The following is a 22,224-nucleotide window of genomic DNA, read 5'->3' as shown; positions in this document are numbered from 1 at the left end:
GAGAATTTTGGGAGCGACTACCAATGAGAACGAACCAGTGGAGTTCACGTCATCCTTCTGTCGTCAGTTACTGAATGCGGCGTTTCTGTGACGAGAATCATGTGATATAATTAAGCAATAAGGTACGAGAGGCTGTGCTGTATCGTGAATAAGTAACGGCTGAAGGGCGTTGTTAGGCACGATGCGAAGCGGAGTGCCTGCAACCCCTTCAGCCGTTACTTATTCACGATACAGCACTTGCCTCGAGTACCTTATTGCTTTTATAAAACGGTTACCACACAATATTAAAGTAAAAAAAAAATTAGTGCAACTTTTATGAAGTTAAATCAATAAAAGCATTCCTTCCGCTAGAAAAAATAGTCCCTGAATGCAAACAACAACATGGAAGCTCAAATAAAAACAACAAACTGCTCTCAGACTTTGTCTCATTATATGTTTATGTGTTACTAAGGGTGTTGCTAAGGGCGCAGTGATATTAAATAGAACCGTTGGGTGAAGCGGTCATAGCAGTGTTTTATTGTGAATAAAGCACACCTATTGACCAATCAGAATCAAGGATTGGAACTAACCGTTTATAAGAGTTTAATATAAGACGTGAACTTAAGCACAAATGTTCTGCGCATGTGCACAATGTGTTTTTGCATCCGATTGAGAAAATTCTACGATTCACGCATTTACATGCGTACTTTTCTCCTGCGGATCGGATCACAGATCGGAGTACAAAACCCCCTGTAATACGATCCAAATTTGCATCCGATCGTCCTCAATCGTATTGATTAAGATGTTTACATGAAGGCTTTTCAATACGATTGAACCATCAATACGATTACAAACTGATTATTTGATTGCATGTAAACGTGTTCATTGACTAACTTGCGAAAGCATATTGAGTTATGTTGAGGTGGTTTCCTGGACAGGGATTATCTTAAATCAGGACTAGACCTTAGTTTAATTAGGAAATATATCTAGTTTTAACAAACATGTCTTACTAAAAACATTACTTGTGTGCATTTCGAGGTAAAAAAAAAGAGCACTGATGTATTTTAAGATATGTCAGTACAAGTTGTTTTCTGTTTGGACAGCTCTTACATTTCTGGGAAACAGCTTAGTACAGTTTACTTTTCTGGTGAATGTTTTTATGGGGGTTGATCACAGGGATGCAAAAGTATCACCTTTCGGCAAACTTTGCCCTTTTGTTTCCAAAATAGGTCATTATTGTGTGTATGATGTATGTTAGCATTGTTAGTGTTATTTCTGCAGGATCTATTGTCTGCTGGTGTGATTTTCATTCCAAATATAACTTGTTAAACATTAAAAAAAAATTAGTGCTGAATACTTTATAAATGCTAAAAAAACTAAACTGCACATCAAGTAAGGCATTAACTAATGTTAACAAATACAAGCTGATTGTAAAGTGGTACGAACAAAATTTACTCGTGATATTTAAGTAGTTCTAAAAGCAAATACTTTACAACTTTAATTGTGTTTGAGTAAATATTTGAGCTGTAGTATGTGTACTTTTACTCAAGTATTATGTACTTTGACAGAGTCTGATTTAGTAAATATTTGACTCAGATGACATAAGCAGACACGACAATCCTTATTTGAGGACTTGTGACTGCTTAAACAGAAACTGAATAAAACACACAAGTGTACATCAAAGAGGGAAATCTCATGCAGACTCTGGAAGGAGTAAAATGTGCAAATCTCCCAACTCCTCATAAACGACAGGCCAACAAAGAAAAATTGAAATGAAACTTTTGAAATGCATGCATGTCTACACATATCCTGAGAGTGAAAAAAAACACAAGACCTGACAGGACCTTGAGTGCCTGAGGCAGGTAAGACAAGGATCGGGTCCAAATGCAGGTATGTTTTTTTTAAAAGGGTAATCCATAAACATAGTCCATAAACACGCAAAAGGTCGTCACTTACTGGAAACAAGTTACAACAAGGCAGAAAACACAAGGAAAACTAGGGTGTAACACTAACTACGACTGACAACTGGGAAATGAACAAACAGGGTATATATGCAAAACAAGAACCAATCACAGAACAGAAAGAATGAATAACTATAACAACATATAAGAGGTATGGGGTAAGTCGATGAGTGTCCAAACAAGGAGCGGAGCACATCCTCAACACAGGGAGATACAGGGCAAACAGAAACACAAGTTTAACACAGGTTACACAGGGACACAACACGTTACAGTGCAAGAGCGCTGTTTCTGTGTTATTAGTTAGGTGTCTGTTAAAGAGATTCTTCATGTCAATTATTTTTCAAATGATCTGTAGATTTTTATGATAATTTATTCAATCGAGCTGAATTATCAGAAATCTTGTGATCATCAGAGATGGCAAAGTCTGCAGGTAAGTGTGAGTCTTGTGCTATTGAACCTTAACAATAAGATATCATGAATCATAATGAACTAAGACATAAATGAATTATTTTGTATTTGAACTCAGCATTACTTCATATTTTCTTTTATATATCTTTATATTTAATATTGAATCTGAATAATTCAATTCTGAATCTGTAAATGAATGTTCATGATTGTATAAATCTGAATATGAATCTGTGTGATTGTATGAATCTGTAAATGAATGTTCATGATTGTATAAATCTGAATATGAATCTGTGTGATTGTATGAATCTGTAAATGAATGTTCATGATTGTATAAATCTGAATATGAATCTGTGTGATTGTATGAATCTGTAAATGAATGTTCATTATTGTATAAATCTGTATATGAATCTGTGTGATTGTATGAATCTGTAAATGAATGTTCATGATTGTATAAATCTGAATATGAATCTGTGTGATTGTATGAATCTGTAAATGAATGTTCATGATTGTATAAATCTGAATATGAATCTGTGTGATTGTATGAATCTGTAAATGAATGTTCATTATTGTATAAATCTGTATATGAATCTGTGTGATTGTATGAATCTGTAAATGAATGTTCATGATTGTATAAATCTGAATATGAATCTGTGTGATTGTATGAATCTGTAAATGAATGTTCATGATTGTATAAATCTGAATATGAATCTGTGTGATTGTATGAATCTGTAAATGAATGTTCATGATTGTATAAATCTGAATATGAATCTGTGTGATTGTATGAATCTGTAAATGAATGTTCATGATTGTATAAATCAGTATATGAATCTGTGTGGTTGTATGCATAGGGTGGCCATTCGTGCCAGTTCCGCCAGACACGTCCCGAACATGTTTTCGGTTGCGTTCTCAGAAGGTCGCATTGCTCGATCGCATACGTCATCGAGGTTCTCACATTTCAATTCAAATACATTAGAAAATTAAGATTTATTTCTTTTAAGACATACTATCATTGTAGTTTCATTCTTACCTTGAAATGTAACGGTTGCTTTTCTGAAATTGAACCTGAAATATTAAACCTTGAAGACGTATGCGGTTAACCAACGCGACTTTCGAAGAATGCCCCTGAAAACATGTTTTCCAAAAATGAAGATTCAGTTGTCCTTTATAATCCCTCTCATCTCATTATAAACTATTTTCCTCAACATAAAACAAAGCACACATTTTGAATAATAAACTTTAAAGTCTTGTCAGAGATGAAAGTAAAAGTGTTCACACAAATGATTTTTTTAATTATTTATGACCTCAGGCTGTTTTCAAAATGTTGTCTGAATGAAAAGCTGTCTCATGTATTTCTAGTGTCATTCAACTGGTTTTATTGTCATTCAGTTGATTCTATTTTTGGGCAAACTAATTTTTTAAGCATGGCATTGAATACCTTTTAACTTATCCTCTGGTTAAAGTAGCAAAAAAAAATCATCTTTTCTTTTGTTCATATTTATTTGAAGGTACCAAGGATTCTAATGAACTGGCACGTCTTTTGAAAAGATATGTAGAGAAATTAGAGAAGCTGTGTCGTCTTTGCAACATCAACCCAAAACGGTATCTTTATATTTACGTTATTCATTTTGCTCTGTATATAAATATTTTGTCTGACCAGATGTGAAATTTGATTGATGTTGTAAGGAGCCACCCACCGGCCCAACAACAGAACGCCAATGAATTGGTGAAGGGATCTTGTTTTTTTTTCCCTTAGTGCTTCTAGAAGAATAATTAAATTTATTAGGTTTCAATTCATTTCTTTGACCTCTGTGGTTATATTTAAATCTGACTCTAATTTATTAATTATTAATATTATTTTGATGTTGATCACAATTTATATTTACCATTATTATATTTTCATTCTCTTAATTATTATAACTATAATGAATACAACCTTGTATCACAAAATTATGTATAGTCATGTTAATTAGTGAGTCTTTTCTGTGACACTGATACTTTTTTCTGCATTTTTACGTGAATGTATCACGTATTTCTGTCTACGTGTCATTGTCACGTATTGGTTACTCAACTGTTTTGTCCTATTTACAAACCATTTACGCTTTGGTTTAGGGTTAGATATACATAAAATGACATCCCTACCCAAATACAACTCTAACCCTAATGCCAGGCGACAATGGTTTAAAAATCATAAAATATAAAAAAATAAATCACAAAAAAAGGTATAAGACAATACTTAAAGTGACATCCTAACGCAAACACCACATCTAACCCTAAACCGAATCATCAATGGTTTGAAAATAGGACAAAACAGTTGAGTAACAAATATGTGACAATGACACGTAAACAGAAATACGCAAAAAGCGGAAAAATGTGTCAGTGTTACGAAAAACACTCACAAGTTTATGTGACTATAGGTACATAAATAATAGCTGTGCTGTTTAAGTATAAGTTAAGTATAACACGTATTGACATTTTAAACCAAAGTTAAATTTATAAAACTTTAGTTGAGGTAAAAAAATGTATGATGTTATAAATCTACTTTAAATGACAGTTTAAAGTAATGTTAACCCATAAAGCCCGGTAGTTTCTTAAGTTTGATAATTATTCTGCTATGTCATGTTTATGATAGATTTATGACAAGTTATGATGTATTGGTTTATGTCATTTCATGATTATGAAGGTGTCATGTCAGTCTTATATAAGTAAAGTGTTACCAAGAATTCTTCTTCTATCTTAAAACAAAGTCAGAGGTTTCTCCAAACACACTGCAAACTGAGGATCCATCTATGTTAAGATTGAGTCATTCAACCTACAACGGGTTGCATTACTCCATCTACCATTTCAGAAGAGGCATTGTTCGTAATCTACACCCCCTCCAGTATATTAACACTGAAAACATAATAACAGAACTTGACAAGTTTTTAATTGAATAAACATTAATAATTTATTTTGAAGGCTATCATTTGGTTATTCAAATTCATCAATCAAAAAGATCAATATTCATATCAAACAAAGATCAGCATGTAAAAGTCACTAAAACAAAACCATACCTGACAATCAAAGACACACAACAGTGCAATAAGTTCTGAATACAGATGCTATATTGAATCTTTTGCCAGGGTACCTTAAATACTAACCAGAACAAAGACATCGTAAAACTACAAAGAAATTTAGTTTGACCCACTCCAAGTGACCTTAAAGGACACCTGCTAAAATTATTCTTATATACTTATTATAAAACGTGGGTCCACCCATGTTAGGGTGAAAACCTTTTTGATGAAGAGCTCAAGGGGTTAAATGTCTTTGAACAGCTCTACCTGAGGTTGTATTGTTTTAAATTGTCTCTTTATAAACAACTTAAAGTTTATTGTTTTACCAGCTGTCTTACAATGACTCTTGTCATTTCATTTTCAGTGGCTTCTCCAAAAAAAATAAAGCAATGAAAAGAATAGCAGAATCACTGCTTAAAGTCCATCATGAGAAAAGTGATTCCTCCGATGTCTCAACAATAGACGACATCATAAAATCAGGAACAGCATTGATTGAAAACACAATCGAGATGTTGGAAGAGGATCTAGATCCGGTTCAACCGTGTTCCATGAGTGGTAAGAATCGTGCTTCTCCTGTGAAAATCTTCTGTAATAAACGTTTTAAGAATTTTTCTTTGATAAAATTTAAACTAATGTTTGTTCTTGTTTTTCAGTGCTTGAACCGGTCATAAATATAGAAGTTATCCAGAGCCAAGGTACTGCGCTTGGTGTCTGAACAAACTAAAAAAAAACAGAATTTTAAAAAGTTTAGAAAGTTTGATGCTAAAAATAGTAGGGGACTTTTCTTTCTTTCTTTTCTTTCTCTTTCTTTTTTTCTTTCTTTTCTATCTTTCTTGTGTATTCAAAAATGTACTTCAGTGTTACACTTCAGCTTGCTTTGGTTGTCTTAAATTGAATAAATGTTAAAAGCATGAAGTATGAACTAATCAAAATATCTAACAGTTCCAGAATTAAACAAGCACCTCAGAGAACTTTTTCCAGGAGAATCAAACCAACATCTTAACATTTTGGAACTACTTAAAGAAATCATTGATAAAGGTAACATCAGTGTACACAATTGTGTTAGAATTCAAAGAGATTAATGAGTATTATTATTGAAAGTGCATTTCCATACAGGCTCAGAGAGGACTGATGCCTGTCCCAGCATGTCAGACCGTAGACATGACACACCCTGCATAGACAGCCAGTCTGTTACAGGTGAATTTAATCTTTCAAATATTTTATTTAACTTGATATTTACTATGTAAAGCGTGATTGTAGTGGCAAAACTCATCTAACCAAGGGTCTAATTTTAGGTCTAGATTAAAAAGGTTGCTAGTGCATTGTTAAGCTCTTTTCACACAGACATTCGGGAAAATATACGGAAAATGCATCCTGGATTTTTCCGGGATCATTAGATTTTTTTGTTCATTCACACTCCCATGATTTGCCGGTATCTGCAAGGTCCCGGAAAGACACGTGACCTGTTGAAAGCCTTACCCTCTTTTCTACGCATGAAGTTTGTATATTATTTATTATTTCTCTCTCCAGAAACCACTCGCGTGCATTTTTGTTTATGATAAGACAATAAAAGAGCACGTGAACGCACAGTTCTATTCTGGTGAATAATCTCAGCTTCAGAGTGGATATTTGACGAGCTCCCTGATCTCTGCTTTAATACAGTTTTCAGACATTTCTCATCGTGATTGTTTATATGCATTTAAAACATGCATTTTGAGGAGCTGAACAATATATCTTGTTGGGATGACGCGCGGGTATTTTCCTGTATTATAGCTCAAATGAGCACGTGACGCGATATTCTTTTATGCTGCTGAATGATCTCCGTTTCAACGCAGTAAGTAACGAGCTAACTTACCTGATATCTGCTTCAGTCCAGTTTGCTGACAAATCCCTCATTTTAAAGAGTTGAACCAACTTCATGTTGCCATGACACGCGCGTCCTCACTACGGCACGTGCGTCATTGTTTATGCGTCTCATTTATCATTTCCTGATAACTGCTTCAATCTAGTTTGCAACATTTCTCGTGGTGAATGTTGATATGTATGTAAATCTCTCGTTTAAAGAGCTGAAACATAACATAACTTTTGTTGTGATGACGTATGCGTCCTCACTACGACACACCCATTACGGCATTGTTTCATATAGCCATATAGCCCCATTACTAGATGGTTGCTAAAGCAGGCCAACCAGGTACAAGGGTGAGAGTTAAAGACTGTTTCCTTACTCAATTTTTTAACATGTTTTCATTTGAGAAATTTGCCTTGGATAAGTTTTTAATGAATCTCTATGTGGATGATTGCATGTTGGCTTGGAGGTAGCTAGAATTTTTAAAAGGTAGTTTTGTGAATGTGGATATTTGCTAATATAATGTAGTGCTCAAGAGATTTTTTTATGGCCTTTGGACCTTTTGTGTAAACTGACACAAAACAATAAATGGAAAAACAAATGAATCTCCTGTCGCTTATGTTGACTGGTTTGATTTTCTTTTATCAGCTTCAAATACTCACTGTGTTGATTGTAAGAGCTGTTGTGAGTTAAAGGTGAGTGATAAAAATCACATCTTCTTTTCCATACCCACACCATTACAGTCTCCACAACATTTTACAAAGCATTTCTGTGTCTGTTTTCATTACTGTCTACTAGTGTCTGTGCATATTTCATATTTGCTGTGGGTTTCATTTTAAAGTGCTTCCCCAAATCCAACCTATCCTCTAAGTTAACTCGGGGTTTTCAAAACTGGGGTTCACGAGGGAATTGTAAAGAGTTTATTAATTAATTACAAATAAATCATTTAAATTACTAAATCTAAATAAAATACTAGATTTTATTTAGATTTCTAAAATAATCTGCATGTCATGTGGCATTACACAACATCTCAGAAACCTTAGCCAAAATGGACAGATATTGTACGTAATGAAAGAAAATGGCCCAGACTGATCTCACAGAAAGTCGTGTTATAGTCACGCAAAATTTGATTAATTTATTCACGTCCTTGAGCATGAATGTCTTTTTAATGTCCGTGGCAAGACATTTTATGTATTGTTTTCTCATTTTTCCCCCTATTTTCTTACCATTGTCACTTGGGGTTATTATTAGATATAAAATATGGCAAAAATTGATGGAATATTGTTTTCAGAATGATTTGGATTAATTTTGGACACAGTCCACAGGTAGTTTATGATACTGCACCACCTAGACTCAAGTAAAATACCAGCAGTTTAGTCCAACATTGTTTGAAGCAACCTGAAAGTCCTGCTGTTGTGCTTAAAGGCTTTTAAGCTGTTTAATTTTGAACATGTGAACTGAATTTAAAAAAAAATATTGAATTTGTTTATAAAACCCATTGTATTAAATGATATATGAGGTGCAGTTGATACTTTTGCAGGATTCATCTAAATGGATACTGATTGAACCCTTGGAGATCTCAGATGATGCACATGAGATGATGTACAGGTACTTCATTTTATTATTTTATACGGATACATCAACTCATTAATTTATGATCAAATGAATCATCGTCAGGTCATTTCTCCACAGAATGAATTTGGAATCAGGCTGTTATGAGTGCATGAGAACCGGTCTTCGTGTTGAATGTTTTGGTGATGTTCAGCTGAAGTATCAAACATGTGACTGGGATCGTGTTCGTCATGATCCAGTAATGAAGGATTATTCACCCTGTGGTCCATTGATGAATGTTAAAGTCATCTCAGGAGAACTGAAGGCAGTCTATCTACCTCACTTTCTGTGTTTAGGTATGTTCATATCAAATCTTAAGATTGTAAATGTTTTGTGTAAAATAAGACCTAACATATAAATGTAATAATTTCCAGGTGGATCTATTGATGAGGATAAAGTGAAAGTTCTTCATGTTGAAGACAGTGGAGTTTCACTGGAGAAATGTGAGTTAACTCGATTTCATGCCAAGCTTCTGAATAACAACTTTTCTGTAAAAGGTCTTGTGAGATGGATGGGCTTTCCTGTGAATATTCACTGTCAAACACTGATCTATCAGACTGGAAAAACTCATCTGACACTTCATGTCTACCTGATTCCAAATGATAATACATTGGAAAAGGTACATCATCTTTAAAGGAACATGTTAAAGATGATATCTTATGTTTTATAATGTTGATATTTTTGCTCTGTAGGCTGTTAATAAAAAAGAGGGTACAAATATGTTAATCGATAAGCCCAGGCCTGTACACCCACTTCCGGTGAACACCTGGTTTACACTTACACCACCGAAGAAATCTGAGATTCATTATCAAATCAAACCTGAGGTAACTTGCTGTCCAAAAGACTTTTCATAAACTAAAGTACTGAATACAGGGAGTGATGTAAGAATGAGGAATGTTTCATGACTTTAATTTTTTTAACTATTATTGTTTCTATTTTATTAACACTTTTATTAGAATCCAAACCTGCATTGTGTCCATCCATAAAGCTTTTAACCTTTATTACTTTCTCTTCATTAGAGTTTAAAGCTCGATTACACTAAGAATTTCTTTGAAGTATTCGTTGAATCTCCAAAAAAGGACTTCTCTCTCCAGCTAAAGCCTAAGGAAAAGGATGAAGAAGTTGTATGGGATGTCAGTATACGTAAGGGTAAGATTTTTTTCCACCAAATGTGCCTGAGCCCCTGTTGTTCAGACCCTTGTACACCAAACGTATATAATCAACTGGATTAAAGCTTGCAATAGATCCCTATGGAGCAACAAATGGTCTTATAAATGACCTAAAGTATTATCAACAGACAGCCCTGACCCTATTGTACTATTAGAACCTTCTGCTGGGGATCTTACGACAGGATTGGATATCCCCTGTATGGATCATTTGAATCTATTTGCAATTTGCTTCACACCTTTTACTAATGTCGTGCCAAACTGATATGCTTCTGGTTAGCCTAGTTAACATTAAAGGGCCCATATTATGCAAAATCCACTTTTGGACATAAATGTGTTTTAGCAGTGTGTGAACACAACAACCCTACAATGAAATGACAATCTACCCTCTCCTTTATTAATCCTCATTTAAACCAAAGCAATCTCATTAGACATGCTGTTTTGATTCTCTTGTTAATGTGATGTCACACTGATAAAGCCCAGCCCACAGTGACTGCCTGAATGGTTCATTTTACTCAAATGTGTTTGTTACACAAACTAATGTGGCTAAAGATACTATAGTCTCAGACTGTATTCAAAGGAATCAGATCTATTTGAACTGAAAGCGCTCACTGTCTGTTTGTAAGGAAGTGAGGAGCTGGAGCTGGAGCTCATTTGCATTTAAAGGTACAGACATTAAAACAGTGATTTTTTTCTCCCACCCAAATAGGGGCATTTTGGATATGCTATATAACAAATGATCTGTGGGGTATTTTCTGCTGAAACTTCACAGACACATTCTAGGCACAGTTCAGACTTATATTACTTGTAAAATAATATGTGTCCTTTAAGCCAATCTTGCTAATCATGTTTTCTTTAGGGTTGGTGAAAAGTAGAATTGGTGATGCTTCGTGTCGGGTCCTGATCACACTTTCGGGGCCTATTTCGCGAAAACTACCGGCTGCCTATACATTATCCCTTACTTATCCTGTTTGAATAACCTCTCTATAAGTAAGGGATAATGTAGAGGCAGCCGGTAGTTATCGGGAAATAAGCCCCGACAGTGTGATCAGGACCCGACGCGAAGCGGAGGGTCTTGTATCACACTGAAGGGGCTTATTTCCCGATAACTACCGGCTGACTCTACATTATCCCGCTTATTACACGGCTACTTGTCACATAAGAAAAAAAACTGGACATGAATATGAATTTGAAACATTTTATTGGCATATTTGTTTTAAATTAACATTTTTATCCTTCTGCGAAACTTTGCACAGATGCATAAAATGATCGTAATACCTTAAGATCCTCTGCTTCATACTTGTCTGTCTCCATTTTTTTCTCTTTTAGCCAGTCTTTGAGAAGTTTTAATGCCCATTCTGTATTTTTTTGTGTGTTGGCTTCGTAGCTGTCATGCTCTATTTTGTCAAGTTCAGTCTCCGTAAGCTCTCTGTGTCTTGTCGTGGTTGTCCAGTGTTTGTCACAAGATGGCGCCAAACAAACAGAAATCTTTATTGGCGCGGAGCGATCTTACTCGTAAAAGTAGTACCGGCTATGCGTTATTATTTTGGAGCGGTTATTATTCGAAAAGAAAGAACCTGCAAATGTCTCAACTGACCAATCAGAATTAAGCATTCCAGAGAGCTGTGTAATAATAATAAATAACCTCTGTTTGAATTTATCTCTCTTAGGGGATTACAAGCAGATCGCTTCTACAGTTGGTAAGTAACAATGATTCAGATAGAGAGCTCCTGTAGAAATCCAGATGTCATAATATTGTGCATTTAAATAAAATGGTACTGAATTATTTTGTCTCTTTTGCAGATGGACACACATCAGCTCGTTTAACTGGTAAGAATAAAATCTTGATCAGTTTACATGATATTATAATTGTGATGATTAATTATGATTTCTGATTGCATTGAATCCTGTATTCTTTCCCAGATGAAAAAATACACTTCCGTAATTTACTTAAAGTGCTTTAAAGATTTTTCTTTAGTACTTCTTGAGATAATCTTAACTTGTTTGACTCTGTGGACCCTGTACCGGGTCCAGAATTATCTTATTTTGACTTAATATAAAATATTCCTTTAATTTTTAATGGTCTGTCATGGACCCAGTACCACATATGAGATACTGTTTGAAAGCTTAGACTCTCTACTTTCTGCAGATATGCATCACTTTGAGATATGTTTTACTGTAAGAAAGTTATTTACACTTACTTTACACTATCACCCCCCCCCCGACAATTTATTATATGATTTAATATTCACATATTTCATATTTTTCAAGTATGACAAACATGGGCAAGTCTTATATCAAATGAAAGCTCTCACTCTCTATTTTTGCTCTATTATTAACACATATCCAACAATCGTTGAATGAATAATAAGGTAAAAAATGGTCTTTTGTAAACATATGGGAAACTTGAGTGTGGACTGCCTCAGATAGCACAGATAGCTACAAATGATACACCATCTTTTATCTTAGGTCCTACTCTAAACAATGAGTCCATTCACAGCATTTTCTTTGGTTGTGTGCATAATGATGTCACACGGTGACGAATAAATGGGGCGGAACCAAAACTTAAGAAGATTGGTTCCGCTCGGAGTTGAGTTCCACCCGGCGGCATGAGCGGAAACACCGGAACTTCCGGGAAAACGCCGCGAGCAAAATCAAGCTGATGATGCGCAGGTGTGATAAACAAACGCAGCGATCGAGGATTGGAGGATGTAAGGAAGCAAAGGAGTATAAAAGGGAGAGGAAAATCAAAGGTTAGTTGCTGTTGCTTCGTGTGCTTCATTTTTGCCCATCGGGCTTGTTGTGTTGGCGGAGCTCATCGTTGTGGTGAAGTGGATACTGGTGTTATTGTGGTATGCAGACGGAGGATTGAATGAACTGTGAGAAACGGGAGAGAAGAAGAAATCGTTGGATGAGTACACAGAAGCTATTGGTATTGTGAAAGTATTGGCATGTACATCCTCATTTAAATCATTGGCTAACCACGGCTGGATTATATTGCAGCTTTGCTGCATGAATGCTACGGAGACCACGAACCAGCGCCTCAAAGATTACTCACCGTATCCATTGCTGTCAGTTACTTACCAGTAGGAGAGAAAGTTTAAGTTAAAGGTGCCGTGTGAACTTGTGTTACAACCCCAAGCCTCTAAGGGAGGAAGACTGCGAGCCGGCGACTCGAAGATCACTCACCGTGTCCCTTTGCTATCAGTCACCTGTAAGTAAGAGAGAAAGTTACAGTTAAAGGTGCCATGTGATCTTGTGTTGCAGCCCCAAACCCGCCAAAAGGAGAAAGATTACGAACCAGTAATCCGAAGATTACTCACTGTGCTCATTGCTACGAGCCATTGGATTTCTGCCTCCAGGATAGCGGAGGGCGCCACGAATAGAAGAGACCCCAAAAGGCTGCCCTCTTTTCCCCTTGAATCCACCTGGAGGCCAGAAGAGGCCCTTATTTTAAAATTCCCTTTTTCCTTCCCCGATCCCTTCCTTTTAATTATTTAATAAAGTTTGTTTTAAGATTACTCGTACCTTGTGTGTCTGGTCATTGGGGTGGCTTTGGGAACCTCCTCGAGGTGGAAATTAAAAAGGGGCGCGACCTCATTAGCATCTGGGTCCGCCCCGACTTGTGACAGATTTTGGCATAGTCGGCAGGGCTCCACCTCGAGTTGAGCGACCAAGGTCCCCCAATGGCCAACGATGAGTTACCTGAGGCCCCACCCCGTGTTATGCCTGTCTTCATGGGCACTGAAGCTACGAGAGCAGTTCATCCGATTACAAGGGCGTTAGGATCACGGCCTAGGAGATGGAGAAACTCTATTGAGAGATCAGTTTCTACTGGGGCTGAAGGAAGGCCCGGTCAGACAGAGTCTGAGAGTGCAGTTTCGTAGAGATCCCGGTTTGACGTTTGAAGACCTGCGAAAGGAAGCAGTGGCACTGGAGTGTGACGAGGGAGAAGTGAAGGAAACACCGGTGTGTGCGGCCGTAAGTGGATCAGCGCCTGTGGTGCCCGAAACGGCAGACTGGAAACAGGCCCTGAAGACGGAACTCCTGAAGGATGTCCGTTATCAAATGTCCGAGTTATCGAAGACGTTGTTGGGGGAACTGCGGGGCGGACGGCCCAGAGAAGAGGTGAGGCCTGCACCCCGACCACGAATGTACTCGGAGGGAGGCCAGGATCCAGCTAGGCGCTTTAATTGTCCAAGTCGACCTCGTTTCGAATGGGACGAGCAAGGGAGGCCAATCTGCAATCAGTGTGGGAAGTCGGGCCATAATAGTCGACAGTGTGGGCCCCAAGGAGCTTCAGAGGGGGGTTTTTAGGTCGACCGGCCACAGTGGGTCGTGTGGTCGGGACCCCCGCGGAAGACCCATATAGAGGGACTGACACCAGGAATAGTATGATTGGGCACAGCCCGGTGGTAGAAGTCTAAGTATGTGGCGTGAAGATTCGATGCCTCGTCGATACAGGCTCGCAGGTAACCTTGTTGTCAGAGAGTTTGTCCCATGAAGTGTTTGGAAAACAAGATGCACGGGAGGTAGAGACCCCGTGGCTCACCTTGAAAGGGGCCAACGGCCTGAAGATCCCGTACATTGGCTACCGACTGGCGGATTTGGAGATTCACAGTGTGAAGGTACCCCAGAAGGGAGTGATTATTGTCCAAGACCATTGTTTAGGCACACACAGAGCCCTCCTAGGCATGAATGTCCTCTCCGAGTGCTGGGAGGAGGTTTTTCGGGCAGGCCCGTTCAGAAAATACCGCCGGCCGAACGGCCCAAGTGGGAACAGGTGGTGGCTGATTGTCGCCGAATCCAAATGACCAAGGTCCGGAGGGACCGAGAAGATGCAGTACGGGTGATCTGCCGTTATGCGGTATCAGTACCAGCCAGGAGTGAGGCCATTGTGTGGGCGAGGGCTCCACCACGGGAAGAAAATTTTGGAGATTGGGTGTTGATCGAACCCCATGCGGAGTGTCAACAAGTGGAAGTGGCTCGGAGTTTGGCCGTAGTCCGACGAGGGAGAATTCCAGTGAAGGTACGAAATGAGAACCCTTATGCTATTCAACTATACCGACACCAAAGGTTAGCGAGATTGATGGTGGTTGAGCCCCAACAGGTACGAGAAGGAAGCTACATAAGTTTCCGCCAGGTACACCCCGCGGTGATAGAAGTAGCACTTACCCAAGTTGACCAGACGCCTCGGCCCGCGAGAAGTGATATGCCCGCCCATTTGAACGGTGAGTACTCAGAGGTGCGCACACTACTGCAAGGTATGCTGGGGCAAGGGATTGTCAGAGAAAGTAGTAGCCCCTGGGCTGCGCCCATAGTATTAGTGCAAAAGAAGACGGGAGCCTGGAGATTCTTTGTTGACTATGAATCAAGTAACTAAGAAAGATGCTTTCCCTTTACCCAGAATTGAAGACCTCCTTGCCAGTTTGACCAGATCAGCGTGGTACTCTACCCTGGACTTGGCCAGTGGCTACTGGAAGGTGCAAGTGGCCGAAGAGGATCGTGAGAAGACCGCTTTTACGACCCCATTCGGTCTAAATGAATGGGACCGGATGCCCTTCGGCCTTTGCAACGCTCCGGCCACGTTCCAGCGGTTGATGCAGCGGTGCTTGGGAGGTCAGTTAATGGAGTCAGTGCTTGTGTACCTGGACGATGTTGTTGTCTACTCCCCGGATTTTGAGTCCCACCTGGAGCAGGTCTTCCAGGCAATGGAAAAATATGGGTTGAAACTGCAGCCAGAGAAGTGTCATCTACTTCAACGAGAGGTCAAGTTCCTGGGACATGTGGTCAGTGCCGCAGGGGTCGCAGTAGACCCAGAAAAAGTGTCCGTGGTAAGAGAATGGAGTGCCCCAAAAACAGTGAGGCAGGTACGATCCTTTCTGGGCTTTGTGGGGTATTATAGGCGATTCATTAAGAACTTCTCTAAGATTGCGAAGCCGTTGAACCAGCTGTTGTCTAGGACCGGTCGGCCTGTGAGAGTGCCTTCCAGGTACTGAAGCAAGAATTACTGCAAACGCCCATCTTGGCTTATGCTGATTTTACCAAACCTTTCGTCTTATATACAGATGCCAGCAACCTGGGCTTGGGGGCCGTACTAGCCCAACGACAGGAAGGGAAGGAGCGAGTGATCGCATATGCCAGCCGAAGTTTACATCCTGCGGAAAGGAATGACACCAATTACAGTACGTTTAAACTGGAGCTGTTGGCCCTGAAGTAGGCGCTGAGCGAGAAATTCAAGGACTACCTCTGGGGAGCAAAGGTAACTGTCGTGACAGATAACAACCCGTTGGTACACTTACAGACAGCAAGGCTAGGGGCCGTGGAACAACGATGGGTTGCCCAGCTGGCCAACTTTGATTACCAGCTGCAGTATCGCCCTGGGCGGGAACACACCAACGCTGATGTACTGTCACGACTTCCAGAAGGGAAAGAACAGCAAGGAGCAGTTGGACCATCACCAGGCTGAGGAGATGAGAGGTATATGGTGGGTATAGTGGATGCCCCGGGGAGTCAGCCTGATGTGGTGCCCGTAAGCTGGGGGTGGGACCCCCAGCGCTGGAGGGAGCGACAGCAGAGACCAGGAAGTGAGGAAGATCGGTGAATGGCTGGAACAGGGCCAACGGACCACGTATGCTGAGAGGCAGGCCCAGACGGAGCAGGGACAGAGGCTGCTGGCACAATGGAACAAGCTAAAGCTGAGGGAAGGAGTGCTCTGTAGAAGCAGTAGAGACCCAGGGCTGGATGAAGAGATCTGCCAGATAGTTGTACCTGAAGAGCAGGTCAAGACGTTAATCACAGCTTACCACAATCAATTAGGACACCAGGGCGAACAGAGAACGGTGTCCCTGTTGCGGAGACACTTCTATTGGCCAGGATTGGAGGCGTCCGTGAGTACATTCATCCGGGGCTGCTCAAGATGCACCTTGTTTAAGTCCCGACCAGAGGTTCGGGCCCCGATGGTCCCCATCAACGCCAGGGCTCCACTCCATATCCTCGCCATGGACTTCTTGACGCTGGGTCGACCGAGTGACCGCTATCAGAACATCCTAGTGGTGACGGATTTATTCACTAAACATGCTTGGGCCATCCCTACCTTAGATCAAACGGCGAATACCACGGCTACGGCCCTGTGGAGGGCGGTCCTACAGCCCTTCGGATGTCCTGAGTTCTTGCACTCTGATCAAGGAGCGAACTTCGAGTCAAAGGTGATCAGAGAACTGTGCCAGTTATATGGGTGTACCAAGACCCACAGACATCTTACCATCCCCAAGGAAACGGGAGCTGCGAAAGGTTTAACCAGACCTTGCTGGGGCTGCTGGGAACCCTAGACGAAGAACGCTGCGACGACTGGGTGAGTGCCTTGCCCAATTTGGTTCAAGCATATAACAACAGCGTGCATAGCACCACGGGGTATGCCCCCACTTATTTGATGTTCAGCAGACATGTGCGGATGCCCACGGATCTGTTGCTAGGAGTTGCTGGAGACGAAGAGGAGTTGAATCAGACAGAGTGGGTGGGACGACACCACCAACGCCTACACTTTGCTTACGAACAAGTGACGAAGCGGATACAGACAGCAGGCGAGCGAAGTAAGAGGCTGTACGATCGAACGGCCCGGGAGACCCCCCTCCTACCAGGTGAGAGAGTTTTAGTGCGGGACAACCGACGGCAAGGGAAGGGGAAGTTGAGTGACCGGTGGGAGACGATTCCGTATGTGGTGCAGAGCCAGCAGCGGCCGGGACAGCCAGTGTACACCATCCGGCCGGAAGGAAAGGCTGGGCCGGACCGAATCGTCCACCGAAACATGATCCGCCCCTGTCCGAATTACCCCAGCCCAGTGGAAGTCGCTCCAAAGGAGCCGGCGGTTGAAACCCCCTGGATTGGAGGATGGGCTGTAGTTCCCAGGGAACCTGCGGACGCACCGGTACGTGCTATCCCGAGGGACCCTGAGGTGGTCCCAGCTGGAGACGGGCCTGCTCACCTCCCAGACGATCCCAACGGGAAAACTGGGGTCGCCCCCCTGCACGTTATGGTGAGTGGATGGCGAGAAGGCGTTCCAGGGACTAGAATGCATTGGCGTGGGAGGATGTCACATGGTGACGAATACATGGGGCGGAACCAAAACTTAAGAAGATTGGTTCCACACGGAGTTGAGTTCCACCCGGCGGCATGAGCGGAAACACCGGAACTTCCGGGAAAACGATTAAAATCAAGCTGATGATGCGCAGGTGTGATAAACAAACGCAGCGACAGAGGATTGGAGGATGTAAGGAAGCAAAGGAGTATAAAAGGGAGAGGAAAATCAAAGGTTAGTTGCTGTTGCTTCGTGTGGTTCGTTTTTGCCCATCGGGCTTGTTGTGTTGGCGGAGCTCATCGTTGTGGTGAAGTGGATACTGGTGTTATTGTGGTATGCAGACGGAGGATTGAATGAACTGTGAGAAACGGGAGAGAAGAAGAAACCGTTGGATGAGTATACTGAAGCTATTGGTATTGTGAAAGTATTGGCATGCACATCCTCATTTAAATCATTGGATAACCACGGCTGGATTATATTGCAGCTTGGCTGCATGAATGCTACGGAGACCACGAACCAGCGCCTCAAAGATTACTCATCGTATCCATTGCTGTCAGTTACTTACCAGTAGGAGAGAAAGTTGAAGTTAAAGGTGCCGTGTGAACTTGTGTTACAACCCCAAGCCTCTAAGGGAGGAAGACTGCGAGCCGGCGACTCGGAGATCAACCTGTAAGTAAGAGAGAAAGTTACAGTTAAAGGTGCCGTGTGATCTTGTGTTGCAGCGCCAAACCCGCCAAAAGGAGAAAGATTACGAATCAGTTATCCGAAGATTACTCACTGTGTTCATTGCTACGAGCAATTGGATTTCTGCCTCCAGGATAGCGGAGTGCGCCACGAATAGAAGAGACCCCAAAAGGCTGCCCCCTTTTCCCCTTGAATCCGCCTGGAGGCCAGAAGAGGCCCTTATTTTAAAATTCCCTTTTCCCTTCCCCGATCCCTTACTTTAGATTATTTAATAAAGTTTGTTTTAAGATTACTCGTACCTTGTGTGTCTGGTCATTGGGGTGGCTTTGGGAACCTCCTCGAGGTGAAATTAAAAAGGGGCGCGACCTCATTAGCATCTGGGTCCGCCCCGACTTGTGACAATTAATCCCTTGCTATTTATTATATGTGCAAAACAAAAAATTAATATTTATATGAAAAATGTATTTTCGCACCCTTCAGTAAAATAAGAATATCTTTTGAATGCGACATGCTAAAGAGTTCATTCTTTTTTTGGGTGTTTACTGTCTGCTGCTGGTAACAACCAGAACTGTCTGCAGTCTGCTAGAGCACCCAGAACCAGAGTTATACACTATCAAAGACAGTATTTACAACATAAAAAAGAAAATTTGGTGTTTCATCATATGAAAAACAACATAAATAACAAAATTTGTCACAAACAGCAGCTTTTTATGTAACTTCAAAGGGTTTTCTGCAAAATGATATAAAGATATTGCATTTATTCCACTGTATGTGGTTATAGGAGCACTTCAAATGTTTTTAGGCAGAAATTGTATACAAAAAGCGTATTATTCCTCCCATCAGTTGGAGTAAAATAACTTTTGCATTTATTATGATAGAATCAAACAAAACTGTCTGCAGGTTTCGTTCCCACTCAGGGCCAGAGTTATACACTTTTAAATACAGACTTTAGAAAAAAAACATCAAAAAGCGCCTATTTATTTTTGTGTTTATTAGAGGACTGACAACACATACAACCATGTTGAGCACTTTTAACAGTGTTTTATGTAATTTCAAAGGGTTTCCTGTAAAATGATACCAAACTTTTGTATGTGCACCTCTGCATGTGGGTATGAGAAGCTTTTGAAATTGGGTAGGCCAAATCCAGGTGGAAATCCCCAAAATAGCCTCAGAGTGTAAGAGGTTAACACCTTAAATGGCATGACACACACAATGTGCAAAAACTTAACACATCATTTTTTACAGTGTAAGTAAAGATAGTATATGTTAAAAGCACACTTTAGTTCATATTCATGGTGTCTCAAAATAGCACAGATAAGTATGTTCTTAAGATTATCTCAAGAAGTACTAAAGAAGAATTGTTTGTATATTAAAAGGTGTAGTGTGAAAAACGTAATGTAAAAGCTGCATTTAGAGGTGAGATTGGCAATTGCAACCAACCTCAATTTCGAAACAGAATGAAAAGCTATGGTAGCTGCCACAGGACAAACATATTGTCATTGTCTGAGACAACGTGGTGACAAAACACGCTATGTAGAGCAGTTTGTCCATTTAGGGCTACTGTAGAAACATGACGTTGACGTCAATGTATGTGGACCCGTGGCGTATGGACATAAAAACGGCTCATCCTAAAGTAATAAAAACAATACAGTTCATTATGTAAGGTCTTTATACACCCCTGATAATATAGTTGTGTAGATTATATTGCATTTTGTCAAGAGATCCTAAAAGATACTCAATGCACCTTTAAGTACAAAATTAGTGGGTGAAAATAGAGCAATTTAAGTATTGTACATTAAAAAAAGTGTACTTTTCACCTGGGAATTATGTGTACATTCAGCACAAAACAGTGTGATCTTGAATTATTTACATGCTTTTACCTTTGAGGTCATGCAAATAAACTCGCAGAAAAAAAAACTGCTGTGCCTGACCATTAATGCTCACTTTTCCAAATTCCGATACCTGATTCAGAACAAACACCGCCTAAAACTGAGCAACTTTCATGGTGAACAAAACCCAGGCATCAACTAATCTTACCTGACTAGTCATTTTACAGACCCCAGATCTTTCTCTGAGTAAAAACCTTCAGTAATTCTGTAAGTTGTGTTGTCTGCTGCAGGAACAGAATCTGTGTCTGATATCCTCCTGGAGTGTCTTGAAGAGCTGGAATCTAAGGAATGGGACAAATTTAAATGGAATTTGACTAAAGACTCATTTCAGGGGAAAGACAAAATTCCCAGAAGCAAACTGGAGGACAAAGAAATATGGGATATTGTGACATGTATGATTGAACATTATCAAGTTGATGGTGCTGTTAAAGTTACTCTGATGGTTTTAAAAATGATGAAACAAAACCATCTTGCAGAACAATTGCAGGAGAAGTATAGACAGTTTAAACAAGCGGCGTTCATGGTCAACACGTAACTTCCGGGTAACTCCGCTACAAATAAATAACAACAAAGTACTTTAAACATAGTTCATTTGTATAATAGGCAAAATAAACAACACGTAGATTACCTAGAAAACCAAAACATTTGTTATTTTCGATGAGGTATTTGTTCAAGAGTTCAGTTTAGCAACTAGTCGGACCATTAAACAAACAGAAACCGGAAGTAAAGTTCGGGCCAGACACGTATCATGTCACTGCATGTGCGTCCAATGAAACCGTCTATAAAGTGTAAAGCTGAATATGAATAACATGACGATGAGCACAAACACAAGCAGCCTACAGGTTTCAATTCATTTCACATCACAGAGAAAACAGAGCTGCAGCACATAAGAGAATATAACAGACAAGAGCTCAGCAAATATGAAGAAAAGATAAATGTAGCGGCAGCCTATAGCCGCTGAGAGGCTAAGCAGCAGGAAAGATCCGTGACGCGTTTCGTTGCATTTAAAATCCAATGACGTTTATTAAGACAGAACATCCATGTAGGAACATTGGCTGGAAAAAAAACGTATCCTACTGCATAAACATGAAAGTAAATGTAAACTTAAACGAAAACGGTCAACAGAAGGTGAACACTCCTGGCTCCTCACCCCCTCTCTACACACACACCTAAACACTTGCTAAACAAAACAGGAAATGCCACCATTTAAATACCATGATAGTCATGTGACCAAACCACCTGGAAACATCCGTGCAAAATACAAAATAAAAGACCCAGGTTTTCTGCACCTACATTCCAGCCCCTGATTATTACACTATAAACCTGTAATAATCACAGACACAATGAGAATAAGAACAACATTATATACATTACATAATTAATTGTTGTACATGATTTTCTTTTTTTTTACATAATGCTTAAGGAAAATGTGAAAAATGTATGTGTGTATAAAATGTCCAGATCACTCAAATGTTCATTTAGTTCATCCTTGCAGCCGAGTAAAGTTAATGTAAAGGTCCAGTCTAAGTCAGTAAAGTCAGTAATTCAATCAA

At 40.0% G+C, this 22,224-nt stretch overlaps 2 protein-coding genes across 2 annotated transcripts in view; both read left to right on the top strand.

The window, feature by feature from the left end:
- Positions 1 to 1,989: 1,989 nt before the first annotated feature.
- The window catches only part of LOC135783419 (uncharacterized), a 75,276-nt gene continuing 55,041 nt past the window's right edge, over positions 1,990 to 22,224 (top strand). The window contains exon 1 of the mRNA XM_065294125.2: positions 1,990 to 2,370. Coding sequence (XP_065150197.1) covers positions 2,355 to 2,370 — 16 coding nt within the window. The 5' untranslated portion in view covers positions 1,990 to 2,354. The remainder of the gene's footprint in view (positions 2,371 to 22,224) is intronic.
- On the top strand, positions 9,012 to 21,222 carry LOC135731551 (uncharacterized). Its single transcript, XM_073811756.1, has 8 exons — positions 9,012 to 9,151; positions 9,230 to 9,298; positions 9,412 to 9,474; positions 9,548 to 9,679; positions 9,875 to 10,004; positions 11,692 to 11,721; positions 11,825 to 11,851; positions 20,902 to 21,222. The coding sequence occupies exons 2-8, from the start codon at positions 9,266 to 9,268 to the stop codon at positions 21,204 to 21,206; spliced, it is 720 nt and encodes a 239-aa protein (XP_073667857.1). The 5' UTR covers positions 9,012 to 9,151; positions 9,230 to 9,265; the 3' UTR covers positions 21,207 to 21,222.

Source organism: Paramisgurnus dabryanus, chromosome 2 (assembly GCF_030506205.2).
Source record: "Paramisgurnus dabryanus chromosome 2, PD_genome_1.1, whole genome shotgun sequence".
In the NCBI taxonomy this organism is placed as follows: domain Eukaryota; kingdom Metazoa; phylum Chordata; class Actinopteri; order Cypriniformes; family Cobitidae; genus Paramisgurnus; species Paramisgurnus dabryanus.
Note: the sequence above shows the minus strand (reverse complement) of the source record. Positions and strands in the feature narration are given on the sequence as shown.